Raw genomic sequence first — 15627 nt, forward strand, 5'->3', positions numbered from 1 at the left:
GACCTCTCCTGTATAGGGGATCATAGTTTGGGCCTTCAGGGATGGAAGACCTGTAGCTTTGATAATTTTTCTATCATACAGTTTCATTGTGGCAACAGAATGACAAGTATCCAGATGAAAAGTGGAAAGAGAGAGATGTAAGGATGTTCTAGACAGGATAAAGAGCATTGTAAAATCTAAAATACTTTCAAAACCCTTGATACTTTTTAATTTTTTCATATTGGATTATAAAATTACAAAATGTATCTTCAACCTAGCTTTGTGGATCTGTGAAAATACTCTTCCCACACGTCCTTCTATTTATTTATTTATTTTTTTTTTGTAAGTGTTGCAGTATCTGGAGAGAGATTCTTCTCCTGACCCACAGCAACATTTCAAACTAAAGGCTGTAGCTGGGGAAGGGGCACTGCAGCCTGTTGGCCTGAGAGATCAGTTGTCAAGCCCGGAGAATCCTCCCCATGTTTCTCTGACCAGCCTGTAGTGTCCCTGCCGACCTATGTGCCATGTCATTTCCCATTGAGGTTAATTTTGTTGGAGTCTTTTTCATCAGTTAGGAAATCTAATTTTTATTTTAGCTTTAAATTTTTAAGGATTGCATTGCAGAAAAATAAAGGAATATGTGTTCTTAGTTACATTTTGTCAAACCAAACTAGTTTTTGCTGAGAGTAGAATACTGTGAGACCAAAGCTAATGGCAAGAGATCTTAAAGCATTTCTGTGTTGTAACAGTCGCCACTGGGCAGACAGCTGCCAAACGTCTTGCAATTAATCTGATGCTTATTGGCTTTCATATTCTTTTCCTTTCAGAACCAATGCCCTGAGGCAGAGGAGTTGGTCTTCAGCCATTTTGTGATCTGTAATGACACACAGGAGACACTGCGGTTTGGCCAGGTGGATACTGATGAAAATATTTTGCTGGCTAGTCTCCACAGTCACCAGTACAGCTGGCGCTCTCACAAGTCCCCACAGGTATGTCAGAAACAGCCCTTCAAATGCAGCAACTGCTAGAGCTGACTGGTGGCTTTATGCATTGATTTTCTGTGTGGTGTCAACGATCTGCAATGCTCCAGTTCCTTCAGGAGCCACATGCTGTGGCTACATCAGAAAGAAAAGGTAAACAAAGAGTGAGGAAAGCCAGAAGTGTTTAGAAGTTACTCAAGGGTGGATCTGCATGTGCACAACCGCTTTCTGTAAAACTGAGCGTTTGTAGAAACTGAAGCTTCTGAAAAAAAGCAAAAGAAGATTGCTTGCCAGGTTTTTATAACTAAGTGATCAGTGTCTGTTTTCTGTGATGTACATTAGAGATTTGGGGAATTTTTTTAATGAATTGTTTTTACCAGAAGCATCTGTTCACTGAAATTGTTTGCAGAAAAGGGTCAAACTGGACAAATCTCCCAACTCACCATGTGCTTGCATTAGAAAAGAACGGAAATCATCAGAAACATCCCATTTATATAGTTTAAATAATGCAGTTTCTGGGTTTTTGGTTTTGTTCTTTTAGGGATAAACACTGAAACCAAAATAAAATGATTTAAAATTGTCAATATTTCAGTGAAACCAGGTTGTTGGTTTTCTTGAGCAGTGTTGAAAAGTGGGCTTTTCTTTCTGATTCAGGATAAGGCAAGGTTTTATATTTAAAAGAAGGTATTTATGGGGCAGCAAAGCCATTTCTTCTCTCTTTTTAGTATACACCCAGCTTCTGCTGAGTGGTACACTGGAGACCTGTGCCAGCCCTCTTGCTGAGCAGCAGTCCTGTGCTAGAGAGCTACTGACATTTTTACAGAAGCTAGGAGAAGCGTAGTGGCTCTGGTTTCCTGGCTCCTGTAGAGCCTTGGAAAATACCAGCCTTAGCACATCAAAAAGAAGGTGAAGTTTGGATGGTCACTCTCAGCAGGAGTTGTGCCCACTTCCACTACCGCCAAGCTTCACTGGGAAACAGAGATGACAAACTTGCTGTGGTTCTTGTTCATATGTCAGCGGTTATGCAAAACTACTGAACTTCACATGAATGTTGTAATCTCTGCACAGCAAATTCAGCCAGAGTAAACACTTGAAGTTGACACTGAAGTCAAAGCATAAATTGAGAGGAAGGAAGGTTAATAAAGAACCATCTCAATGCCACCAACAGAGGAGTTGTAATAAACTTTGTGTGCTGGTGTAGTAGTGTACAGAGGGGGGCCTTTGGAGACTTGCAGAGACACTGGAGTTACTACACGTCCCTTGTCAGCTTTTCAAAAAGAGCATGTTTTCTCATGCAAGCAAAATGCCTGTGACCCCCCAGCCCATGGCCAAGCAAACCAAATGGGTAACTATGTGCAGTGGGCTTGTGTCAGATGGCGAGACAGGATCCTCACTCATCAGCTGACAATACTCACTTGCATTTGGGTTACAAATGGCATCACTTCATCCAGGCATGCGAAGGAGAAAGAACAGCAGGACTTGTATTTGAAAGCCAGCAAAATGTGACCCATCTTTCATAACCGATTATCACTTGTAGCAGTCGCCAAAAAAAATCATTTAAACCTTTTAATAAATATATGGAAAAAGAAAAAAATGCTCAAAACAATTATAAATAAAAACAGAAGTAAGTAAGGTTTTCCACATCCATTTTCTGGTGTCCTGTACAATATTAACCAGGCTGAGAGAATCCTCTTTCTGACCATCATTCTCGATCCTTCTGCTGGTAGCATAGTTCTAATTATGGTGGATTTCTAATAGTAATGTACTTCCAATAATTGGAAAGCTTTGAAAATGAGGATTAACCCTAGGAAAGCAGAAAATGGAAGAGTTGGATTATAGCATTTTCCTGATACTTTCTGTCACTTGCAGCCAAGCTGCTGAAGACCACCAGCACAGTGTTTTGCATTAGCCATCTAACACCTGCAGAACTTAAAACATTGATCTTTAACTTGTCCTTTCTGGCACAGACTTGAGCTGTGCAAAATACTCAATTTTCATGGTTTCTATATAAGTTTCAGATTAAATGAAAAATTTGAAGTGCAGGATGAAAGGTGAAAAAGTCCAGAAGAAAAACAAATCACAGATTAGGGAGTGGATGAAGTGACAGTAAGACGTTCAGATTCATTTTTCAGATATTCATTCTTCAGCTGAAACTTGGTGATGTCAAAGGGTTTCCCCAGTCCGTTTTGCTCTGATCAGATTCAGATTCACTGAAGAACTGGGCTGATAAACAGTCACGAGTGTCATGTTGGATTCCCATATCCCAGGAGATGGCAAAGCTAACAGCCTACTTCTCCTGACTTAACCACACTGCTGGCCAGCAGTCTCTTCTAGTAGGGGGGCTATGCCTCGCTTATCCCAGCCCTTGGAATAATTTCAAGAGCATTCTGCTCCTTTAATATTTTTCAATGACCATTTCTTGCGGGAAACTTAGAGACTAAAAAACAGCCCTGAAATAATTTCACTGAAAATATATGGAAGCGTAAGCTTTCCTCACGCTGTGAGATAGAAGCAAATTTTCTTTACAGAGGTCACAGGATCTTGGCATGCATCTATAAGGTTTGTTCATTTGGTTAATGTTAAATATGAATTGCTGTAAATATAACATGCTTCAGAAAGGTAGTTCATTTTAACAGCGCAATCCTTTGTCATTTTTGATCATATGAAACGAGTTTGTTTAAAGGTTATTACAAATGTTGTCATGCACAGATTTTTTAATGATTAATACAAATCCTTGAAACAAAAACAACTACTCAATTAAGACATCAGGTTGTACCTATTATGCTGTGGCACTTTTCTAATTGTTTCCATGCAAAACTATCTAGCAGTTTATTATCCAAAGGTCAGAATAATGCCCAAGCATGGACAAACCCTACAAGTGTCATATTCATGGAATGCTAGATGACTTCATAGTTATGAAATTATTTCATTTCTCATGATAATTCCCAACTTGCCAAGTTAGTGAATTTTAAGAACTCTGAGAGCAGATTGTAAGATAAATGTGAAATAATCCATACTTCTGGAGTCAGGGACTTCCCTCCAGGCATTAGTTCATACTTGACTTACTTGACTTACACTTGGGGATAAAATGAGTTAGGACAAGGTCTTAGATACCACATTCTCTTACTGGGAAAGAAAACCAACTTGCACAACTTCGGCTGGCTCATGTTTCTTGTTACACAGGCACTAAGAAGCAGCGGTTGCCATGAAATACTTTATTTAACCTCTGCAAAATGTTTTTTTAGTATGGCAAGGCAGTTCAGTTAAATGAAAATAAATAGTTTTTAAAGGATTGTATTTCTTTTACATTCACATCAATAAAATTCTCCATTTTTCTTTTGCTAATTAAGCATAGTGAGAGATGCAGTAATTGGCTATTTGAATCGTTTAACAAAACTAAATGTGTTACCTAAAATCCATTATTTTTGTAATAGCAGGTAGTTTTGTAATGATTTATTTGTATTTAGATTTCTTTTAATATTAGCGAAGTTACAGTGGGCTATAATTAAAAATTATTAAACTTTTTAAAGTTAAGGAAACAGATACAGCACAGGGAGGGTTTGGATATATCAGTTATTGGTGGTGTCCCTCCAATTGTTTGGCTTAGCTTGAAACTCCTTCCTTCCTTTGTTTTTTTCTCCAGCCTGGATCTTCTGCATTTCAGGGAATCTAACGTTTCCCTTTTAACTTTCACTCTGATTCCTGCAAGTCTTACTAGTTTGGCTAATATTTCAGTAATAAGTCTGAGGTCCAGTGCTATTTCTTCTGCTCTGTTCCATCCCCCATGTTTTCCTCAGATTTCATGAGTTTTTGACCTTCCTTAGGGATAAGACACCCCCAGTATATACTCCTTTTCGGAGTTGGGGTAAGTCCAAAACTGATGATATTTGAGGCTTTAAGCAATTCCAGCAAAAGTTGCCAGACCTCGTGAGTTCTCTTTGCAGATTTTAATGAAAGTTAGAGGTCTGTTAGATATCATTAAAAAGGAAGAGAAGCTACATCACTCCTGTGTTGTACAGACAACACTGGCTCCTACGTTATTATTGGATCCAGTCTGTGCTCCTTATCTTGATCTTCAAGTTGCTTTGTGGGATGGGCCCCAGTTATGTCAAAAGTCATGTTTGTCTCCAAGACAGCTGCGTTTTTTAGGAGAACTGGAGCATATGATACATAGGGTGAAATTCTGAAGTTAGAAGAGATCAGATCTTCCTAGCAATGTACTCAGGGTTAAGGAATTCTGTCTTGCAAGACAGTAGGCAGTCCGAGGGTCCCACCAGGGACCACAGCAGACGTGAAAACCAACTATTCATATGAGAGTCCTCCAAATGTATTCTGCAGAGATTGCTTGCTTGCAAATAAACAGCAAAAATCTTTTGTAGCACACTAGTTCAGTTTTCCCCACACTCAGGATCTAAATCTCTGATTTTTCTTTTAATGTAAACCATAATGTTGCATGGGGGAAGTCTGCATTTAAGGTAACAGCTCCCAAACCTTTCTCCAGAGCCTACTGGCAGCAGCCCATTTTCACTTTGCACTATACTACCCACTGCAGGTGCAGTGGGTAAAAATCAGTTTGTATCTTGATTTGAGCAATGACTTCAGTGCGAATGTGACCAAGTTATTGTTTATAAACCACATACATGTATTTCGTATCAGAGTAGGTATGTATTCCTGAAACAGCTCTTGCTGAAACAGTCACTTGACTTGCTACTTATGTAGAATTTGAGAGAAAAGCTTTGTTGTTTGTTTTGCTATTCTTCTGAACAGACACTTACACACTCCTGAAAAGTTATTTGCAGTGGTCATTACATTAATAATATGTTCATTAGAACAGTATAATCCATTTAAAGTTATTCTCCTCTTGTTTCAAATAGTGTGCCTGCAAAGCTCGACTTCTGCTAGAATTTTATAAACATTGTTAACTGCAGTTGTAGATTTGGAAATAGCTTTAAGAACCTCCTCCTCGTTCTTCTATGAAAAAAAAAATGAAGCCAAATTTTAACTTATGTTGCATATCCACCAGGATAATAATTCATTGTTATTTATTTCCAAATAGCTATTCTTCCAGGTATTGGGTTATATCCTGTAAAGTGTAAGATGATATACAGTACTCTGTGGGTTCCGACTTAGAAGCTGTGACTTATACATCAGTTATTATTGGGGTTTTTTCCTGTTCTATTGTTTAGGGATGTTACAGATGCTCTGCACAACCTTTTGTACTTCGTATAATCCTCCCCAGGTTATTTGCAGAACATTGGGCGTAGGGAGGTTGGAAGTTTTTATTTTATTTTGCACTATTCCAGTAGTGAGAAATGTGTTGTTGCTTTCCTCTGAGGATCTACATTCAAAATCAGTGGTTAGACTGTATTACTTTCTAAATGATATCTGGGGAAGATAAGGATTGATATTGTCCATGAGACACATGAATCTTCAAAATTTGGTTGCCATACTTTAACCAAAAGTCTGTTCCACAGTATTGAGAGTCAGTTTGTACCTGCGAGGTTCAGGCCTGCTGTGCAGGTTGTTGAGACTCACAATACCTCCAGGAGCCCCCAAAGGTCATAATTTATCTGCTGAGTGTGACATGCTTCTACTGGCCAAGACGGGGATGATGAACATTGCTTTCTCCCACCCTCTGTTCAACCCATTTGTCTTACAAGGGGTGATGGCATAGAAATAGTCAGATCTCCCAGGTGCCGTGAGAAAATCAAGCCAAAATGAAATTCAGCCTTTGGTGATTAGTGCTACAGTTGACAATGTGCAGAATGAACATTTCATTCACTGCTTTCCCAAACGCTAATCGCTAAAAACACAACCAAAAATAAAGATCATCCTTCTCTTTTAATTTTTCAATTAAAAACTGCTTTAGCTTCAAGTTTTACAATTCAGTTCCAATCTCCAGGTCTCCATTTTCCTCCATGCTGCTGAATCATCCCAGCTTTTATTTTACTGTTGTATATCTCTGAAAATAATCATCTGCTTCCATACACTAACCAGCTCCTCACCTGATTCCTTCAAGTCCCTCAGAGTTTACAGTAATCTCTCGTATTCTTCCCAAAAGGCATTTACTAGTTTCACCTGGAAAACAGATAAAATTTAACGAAAGTGAACCTAAGTTGACTTCAGTGGCAAAGTAGAAAGCAAAATAGAAATCAAATTTGTATCACTAAGCATTTTGAGGGCACAAGCTTTGAATTACTTATACAGCTGGAAAATGCTGCCTTTTCTGGACAGGCTCCATTCTTAGTCTCATTTTTAATCCCCCATTTTAGTCTCCATGCCTTGTCATATGACACTTAGCTTTATTTACTCAGATCATATCCTTCACCCACACATCTAGCTGAAAACCTAAGCAAATTTTGAGGAGTGCATGGAAACATTCTGCAAGGAACTGTGATAAAAATGCAGCTTTTCTAACCGTTCCCTCTGGTAGGAACAGCTTCATCTTAGTCTACCTCCCTGAAGGCAATTTCTTTTCCTTTCAAAACAGAGATCCATAATGGCTCAGAGTTAAAAATCCCACAAACATCGAGTCCAAACAAAAAGCTCTGTTCTATCTGTTATGTTTTCCCAACAGAAAATGCAGAAATTTCTCTTTAAACTATAAATTGCCATTTGTCTCTGGATTATATTCATTAGGATGTTTTTGAAGTTCATTTAATATTTTGTACCTTTTTGCTGTGACTTCTTTTTTCTCCTAACCTATAACATGCTCAGCTTTATTTGTTAAACTTTTTTAAGCGGTTCATGAGAAATACTCAGTGTTTACTTAAAACTTGATAAATGAAAGGGGTTACATGGCAATTGCTGTGAATCTGTAGTATTAGGTCAGCTTTATAACATTAGAGGTCTGTCTTGTTGAGTATCTAATACCATCTAATATGGCATCTGCTAACATAATGTTCACACCTGATTACTTAATTTTCTAAAATTACTTCAATTTTTGTTTCCTGCCATATATCTCTATATCACTTAGTGTCATTTGCTAATCGCTTCTAGCCACTCTGTGCAGGAATCTCACATTCAAGTAACTGGTTCACCAGGAGATCCCTTTGTGTTTTCATGTAATGCAGTTTCTTGGCTCACAAGGAAACTTGCAATATCCAATTTTTATATTACGATGTCATTAATACAAATATATTAGATATATTTAAAATAATTTATGAAGGTTGTTCCCTGTTGGATGCAGCAGTTATCAGTATACAAATAATATGTTCAGGAAATAAGAATTGCCAATATATGGCAGTATCTCTTTTTTTTATTTTTGTTTCCGAACCATGAAGTTAAATGCACAATAATTATTGTGCTGCAAAGAACATTAGTAAGGCAGCATTTGTGAGCTAATAACTACACAGTGAAAGCTGACAGCATGTTTCTTGGGAACGTTCAACTCATGAGGAAAGCTGTTTATACAGGGTGGGAGACATCCTAATCTTGGAGCTACATGCAATTACTAATCATCAGTTATGGCATTCATGTGACATCTATCTTTGGAGCACACCACATTTTTTGTGCCTTCTTAGTACCTTTTCTCATTACTTGGCTGTCATTTCCAGCTACCAGTCTCTCCAAAGCAAACAGTTTTCTTGTTTCTCTTAGTTTTCATATGTGATGAGATTTATTCCCAGCTGCCTCTGTAAGAAACTGAACTGATTCCAGCCACTGCAGTTGGATTTTTTTTTGCTTTGTTTTTCCTTTTCTGTAACTAATACTCAAGTATCAAAGCAATGTGTTTGTTTATGAGTTTGAGTGTCCTAGTGCACAGTTCCCTCAACGTGTTCTTGAATATAAAGAAGTGCCCACGCATGTACAGACCCAAACGCATGCCCATGCACCCACTGGCACATACTAGCCTTTGTGCTTCCAGCATAAAACTAATTTGAATCTGAATGCAACAGTCATCACTCTAGCAAATTCAAAAGCCACCCACTGAATGGATGTTTTTGTTCTGTGAGTAACTTGTGCTGAGGATACCACAAATTGCAAACAGGCTACTGAGTTGTAATATCTTTGAAAGTTGTTGCTGTGGTTGTTTTTTAAAACAATGAAAAGAAACCAACTTGCAGACGTTCGCGAAGTCCAACTGGCCAGATCTATGGACAGTGCTATCTCTTTGGAAACAAATCATGGCAGAACATAATATTTACAAGTTTCATTTTTGCTAGTGTAAATAACCAAACTTTGGGCCTGATCCTGTTCCCAATTACTTAAATTAATTAATGTCATATGTCCAAAATCAGACTGAAATTCAACCCTCAAGAAAGAATTCCCACAAGGCCTTTATATAACTGTTTTAAAGGACTTAAGTGATGCTTAGACTCTGTGCTGGCCCTCTGCAAAGAATAAATTTTACCCAGAATGCTTATTGCTTTGATCCCTTATATATAACTCACATTCTTAAGCTAGCACAGCCACAAAAGATCTATACAGAGCTAAATAGCCAGATCTTCAGCTGGCGTAAATTTATGTAACTTCATTGACCTACATGGAACAGTACCAATTTTCACTACTCTGGCTTAAAGAATCTCCATGGGATAGAGGTAAGTGCGTATGGTGAGTAAGTGGATGAAAGGCTCTTCAAATGATGAAAGACTCTATTGCTCTGGAAGTGATTTAAGTTAAACTGGAAAAAAAGCCACTCCTTTTCCGGAATAAATCACACAGGGAGTATAATTATGCAGTTAAATTTCTTCTCATGCAGTCAAGCTTAAACGTGCCACCACATTTGTATAAGAAATGAAATGTTTCCCATCTCTCAGCAATATACGACGTTCTTATACATTTAACACATGGATGAGCTCTACATATATACATACAAATAGGTTTGCATCCTTCTTCTGAATTGAAGGGTACTCGCAATTTTCTCTGCTATTCTGAAGGCCAAAAGTCTGACATGCTCTCCAAATCACCTTGCTGGTAATAAAGAGGGTGGATTTCTAGACCAATTTTAAGGGCAGTAAAGAAACCATCTTATTTCCTGTTGCTCTCTAGTCTACATAACATTTCTGAACAGTTGTGTACAGGATTTTTTCCATCCATAAACAAAGAATTTAAACAGGTAATTTGTAGGAATGCACAATGCAGAGCCATCTTACGGTATTGTTCATTCTTCTGTTTGTATCTGAAATCACAGAATAAGTGAATCATTCAGAGAATTGGTGTGCTTAGCATTACTGAGTTTTAAAAACAAGAATATTTCCCTATCATGGGAATTCCTATCCTACTGCAAGGGTGCTTATGTATTGAAGTAGTAATTGTTTTCTTTCCAGCTGTTACACATCTGTATCGAAGGCTGGGGAAACTGGCGGTGGTCTGAGCCATTCAGTGTGGACAATACAGGGACCTTTATTCGTACTATTCAGTACAAGGGCCGAACGGCATCACTTATTATCAAGGTTCAGCAGCTCAGTGGAGTACAAAAACAAGTAAGTATTTGATCCTACTTGGAAAAAATAACTTAATCTGAGTGACTTAAACCATTGTTTATTCATGAATAAGTCGCCTTATTATTCCTTTCCTAGTGGGACCTGCAAAAAAGCAATTATAACAGTATTCTGGTCTCATTAAAGGAGTTTTTACAACTCTTCTGTAAGAATTCACTATGGTGTGGATCTTAACATATAAAAGCTGTTATCACCACATATTTTACATGCATGTTTCCATAAACCTGCCTTTGCATGGTTACTAAATCCTGACAGTGGTAACTTCCACAATTTCTTAGATGTGTTAAGCTCTTGAGCAGAAGAACTTTAGTTAGTTAAGAAACTGTTCTTTTTTTATTCCAGGGTGTAATTCAGGTCTTTCTATTATTAAAAGAGTAAGGACCAAGTTAACATTTGAAAATGTAATTTTTCACATACAATCATTGTATAGAGATCTGTAATAACACTGCAGTCATTCTGCCAGCATTGGCAGGAGCCAAAACATGGGGTGGACATAACATGTTTAGCTCATGGATATGGCAGAGTGCCTCATGTTGTGCAAAGAAATATAGCTGATCAGGCAAGAACAGTTCCTGGCTTTGCTGAAAGCCCTGCTGAGACTTTCCTTGTTAGGTTGTAGCTATGGTGCATAGCCTCATTAGTGAAAAGCAAATGAAGGTAGTTGTAATAGGGATATACACAGAATACTGTTTCTTGGTACACCTTAGAAAAAGTCAGATATATGTTTTATGAGAAATAATTCATGTACTACAGACAGCAACAACTTGTGAGTCTATATGGTCATTTTCTAGGTGGATGCACTTAAATACGGAAATATGGCACAGCCATTTAGTGGAATTATAAGCTTTGAAACAGCAAACCTATTGAAAGGTCTGGATCTGTGGATTGTGATGAGAATATGAGGTGTGAGTGGAAACCTTCCTTCTGAAGTACATCATTGTGTCTACTCAAAAAGGGTGTAGTATTCAGAGACCATCAGAGTATTCTTAAAATCAGAACCAGAATTATGTCAGCCATAGGCTGCATTCAGTAGGAATGAAAGTGGATATATTGCATGTAACTTTCAAACCCAGATACTGCTTTAGCAGTACTTCGAGATTCCTAATGCCTAGGTTTCTGTGAAATTGCACATACATTTGGCCAATAAAAATAACGTTTTACCATTCACTGCCTTTAGCAGTACTTGGGAAAATCTAACAAAATCAGAATGCTAAGATAGAGTATTCTTGTACAGGTTTTCACTCTATAATTCAATTTTGACCTTTCCTTTTTGCAATTGTTTATATATGACCTGCATATTTCTGTGTGTTTTAGATCCTAATCTGCGGAAGACAGACAGTCTGTAGTTACCTTTCAGAAAGTATTGAACTGAAGGTGGTTCAGCATTACATTAGTCAGGATGGACACGCAGTCATAAAAGAACACACCAACTGCCTTGCAGCCAAGCAGAAGTTGCCTTCGTTTGTCCTAGAAGACAATGAGCTCACTGAGCTGAGTGTGAAGGCTACAGGAGATGAAGACTGGTCTCGAGATGTATGTCTAAGCTCTAAAGATACAGAACACAGCACTGTCATTCAGGTATGTCTAGAAATAGATATTTAGAATATAATATTAAAAATGTCTGTGAGAACTGGGAAGCTTACAACGTTCTGTTTGAAATGATGAAATGTTCAGTATTACCAGCTTGAAATAATTTTGGCGTAATGCTGATCTGTCTGCATACAGGTGCCATCCTCAAAGAGTTCAATTACATATGTGTGGTGCACGGTTTTGACTTTAGAGCCCAACTCTCATGTGCAACAACGAATAGTAAGTACATTTAATGCCTCTGAAATCTAAATGTTTCCATCTTATATGCCATATAATAAATTAAGGGCAGAAAGATTTCTCAATAGCTTGTTTCAACAGTTGTAATCCTGAAATAAAATCAGCATGAAATTGGTATATTTTTTTCTTTTTGTAGATTGTTTTCAGCCCTCTTTTCATTGTAAGGAGCCATCTTCCAGACCCTATTATCATACATTTAGAAAAAAGAAGTCTGGGATTGAATGAAACACAGGTGGTTCCAGGGAAAGGACAAGAGAAAGCACTGCAAAATATAGAACCTGATCTTACTCACCACCTGACATTTCAAGCTAGGTATAACATTCACTTTCTTTTAAAATGGTTCATTTGTATAGAAAAGAAGAAATCAATTACACTTTAACTTCTGGTGCAGTATTTTGAAGAGTACAGTATATGCAGAGGAGGTGCAACAAAACTATCATAAGTCGTCTGAAATTATATGATAGGAAAAATTAAATTTAGTATCACTATCTTAAGTATGTTGGCATTTGTTTGCTTAAACCATGCATGTTTTTGTGTTTTGAAAAGTAAATTCCTAACTTCTCTTGAACTGTTCTTTGAGAATATTCTTAAGTTCCCGGGGTCTCAGACACAAAAGGTCATTACAGTATCATAACAAATTCATGCATGTCTGTAGATGCTCAGTACCTTATTAAACATCATAGCTTTGATTCATCCACAGTTACCTTGAGAATATTTCTGTTGCAGAATATGCTTGGAAAGCTTCATTAAAGAAAATGTTAGTGCTACCAGTACTTGATCTTGTTCTGTAAGTGATTGAAGCTGTTTTCAATGACAGGGAGGAAGATGATCCATCAGAGTGTGCAGTCCCTATCTCAACCACACTTATTAAACAGATAGCAACTAAATCCCATCCAGGTGGCAATGTCAACCAGATCCTCTCTGAGTTTTATGGCACTGCTAATCCTCACCAGCCTGCGTGGCCATATAACAGGAAGGATTCAGACAGGTAATTCTTTGCTAAACCTTCTTCGTGGTTGTTGCATTGTTTTTTCAAATAAAAAATGGTCTTTTAAAAGATACAATTGTTAGTTGAAGTAAAGCATAAGGGAAGCTGACTAACTTTGCCATCCATATCATTAAGCACAAAGGTATCACTTACTGCTGAATAACTCCCTCAATCACAGATTGTTGGAGGCTGGGAGAATGTACTGGCAGAGCATCAGAATATGCCAGCTGTCTTTTCACAGTTTTGTAGACATCTGTTACTGACCAATGTCAGAGTCATTGCTGTAGGGATAGTAGGCTGGATGGATCTTTGGTCTGACCCATTTCTAGGTTAGTTCTTCATGAAACTGATTGATACCTGATTTTCCTACAAAACTTTGTTAATGAAATTCCAAGCAAATGACCTAATAGTGCAACTCAATAACTAGTGTTTTGAGTCTTGAGCAAGGATAAACTCTATGCATCTGAACAACTTTCCTTACTTAAGGTAAGGATTGTCAAGACCCTTAATGAACCTTTAATGCACTCACCTTAATAGGTCAACCTATGTCCTTTGCACAGTTAGGTCAACTGAGAATATGTCATAGCTTGAGTTGGATTTCTTGTTAATTAAAACTAATCTCAGTGATCTCAAATTTGTTGTGTGTGGTCTGGTAAAGCTATGTGTACTAATAAGAGTTGTTGACGCCACGTACATTTTATTTTTCACTCTATACTGTAAGTTTCATAAAAGCTCAAGCTTAATGCATTTTATTTTTCATTAGATTATTCCAAATGTATTTTTAAGCAACAGTATTTTCTGAACTAGCTGTAGTTTTGATCAGTTTGGAAGCATGACAAAAAAATTTCCAGTCTTCTTTAGCCACCCCACCATTCCCAGAAAAGCACCCCAGAAATACTATTTACAACATTTTATTTGTTACAAAAAGCTCTGCATGGTGCATGTTTGTGTAGTCAACTTTGTGAAATCAAGTTCAAGAAGACTATAGGGGATCAACATTGAATATGTTTTCAGTAATTATATGATTCCTGTATGTAAGCTGCAGAATGGGTTGCAGGCAGGAAAAACTTTAGGTTAGCCTAGGGGCTACCCTTGATTACACTGAGAAGATTGCATCAGTCCAAGGATTAAAGAAATGAAACTATATTTTTGTGAATACAACTTTTTTTTTTTACTGCAGCTGTAGAGGCTGTGTATTCGGCAGCTGTGTTTCAGCAGGGAAACAGGGGAGAAGGGGTTTCACAAAGAAAAATAAAATTGAAATTTGATTTTATGGCTACAGAAGTCACAGGTTTCATTCTGGAGGACAGCAGTAATTCTATTTCTAAGGCATTTCTTTAATTGATCAAATTTAGGCTGAGTTTGTGCAGTTTAAAATATGTCTTTGTAACCTACAAGCAGCTAGCTCTGTCTGAAACCATCTCAGTATGTTCCAGAATGATAAGAGGAGACTGTTTTTCTGTTTCAAAAAAGGTAAAGCCTTGCAAATTATGAAAATGAGTGCATGTCATTTGTAATCTTGAATTTGTAATTTATTCCTTGACTTTATCGTTTCGTTTATTTGTTTTTGAACAGCAATGAACAACTCTCCCAATGGGACAGTCCAATGCGGGTAAAGCTGTCAGTGTGGAAACCATGTGTTAAAACTCTGCTGATAGAACTCCTACCCTGGGCTTTGCTAATCAATCAGTCCAAGTGGGACCTCTGGCTGTTTGAAGGAGAAAAGATAGTGCTTCAAGTACCTACTGGGAAAGTAATTATACCCCCCAACTTCGAGGTAACTCCCATTTAAGAGGCGCAGTTCTGCTTAATATCCTGGTTCTGAACATGCTTATTAATCCAGATGATTCCCACCTTCCAGTCACTATGTCTGTTACTCGTATGATCAGAAGTAGAAATAACAACAGAAATTTGCCATGCTGATTAAGAGTGGGTCACAATGCCATACTTGATAGCAGTGGATCAGTCTTGACAGCAAGACAGGATGAATTACAAATGGGGACGGTTCTTTAGGATGCCTGACATCTTGAAAACAGAGTTTTGTCTAATGAATCTTCTCACATACCTTAGCTTCATCATGCATGTGTTTTTGGTTTTTTTTATTACAACCCTAGTATTGTTTATTTTTGATGGGATTAAAATAATTTAACAGAACAATTTGTCAATTCCAAGTTGGACAATTTGATACTTCCTGTTTATTTTGCTGTCCTTCTTTTTCACCATGAATGTGTGTTAATAAACAAAAGGTCTGCCTATTAACACATCTCAGTGTAGCCTGAAGTCTTGATTCCACTGTCTGGATCAGTCCCTTATACACATTGTGGTTTCATCTTTCCTTGTACAGTGTAGAAAGAATCAGAGGGAGAAAGGCAGGAAATGAGACTGGCCACATACTGGAAACTATATTTAA

At 37.6% G+C, this 15627-nt stretch overlaps 1 protein-coding gene across 9 annotated transcripts in view; it reads left to right on the forward strand.

The window, feature by feature from the left end:
* VPS13B (vacuolar protein sorting 13 homolog B) overlaps positions 1-15627 on the forward strand; it is a 459486-nt gene that overhangs the window by 408724 nt on the left and 35135 nt on the right. For all 9 annotated transcript variants that reach the window (XM_084510475.1, XM_084510471.1, XM_084510472.1 and 6 more), the window contains 7 exons: positions 807-968; positions 10229-10384; positions 11717-11980; positions 12128-12211; positions 12366-12541; positions 13047-13217; positions 14793-14994. In XM_084510475.1, coding sequence (XP_084366601.1) covers positions 807-968; positions 10229-10384; positions 11717-11980; positions 12128-12211; positions 12366-12541; positions 13047-13217; positions 14793-14994 — 1215 coding nt within the window. The remainder of the gene's footprint in view (positions 1-806; positions 969-10228; positions 10385-11716; positions 11981-12127; positions 12212-12365; positions 12542-13046; positions 13218-14792; positions 14995-15627) is intronic.

This window comes from Aythya ferina, assembly GCF_964211825.1.
Source record: "Aythya ferina genome assembly, chromosome: 2".
Lineage (NCBI taxonomy): Eukaryota > Metazoa > Chordata > Aves > Anseriformes > Anatidae > Aythya > Aythya ferina.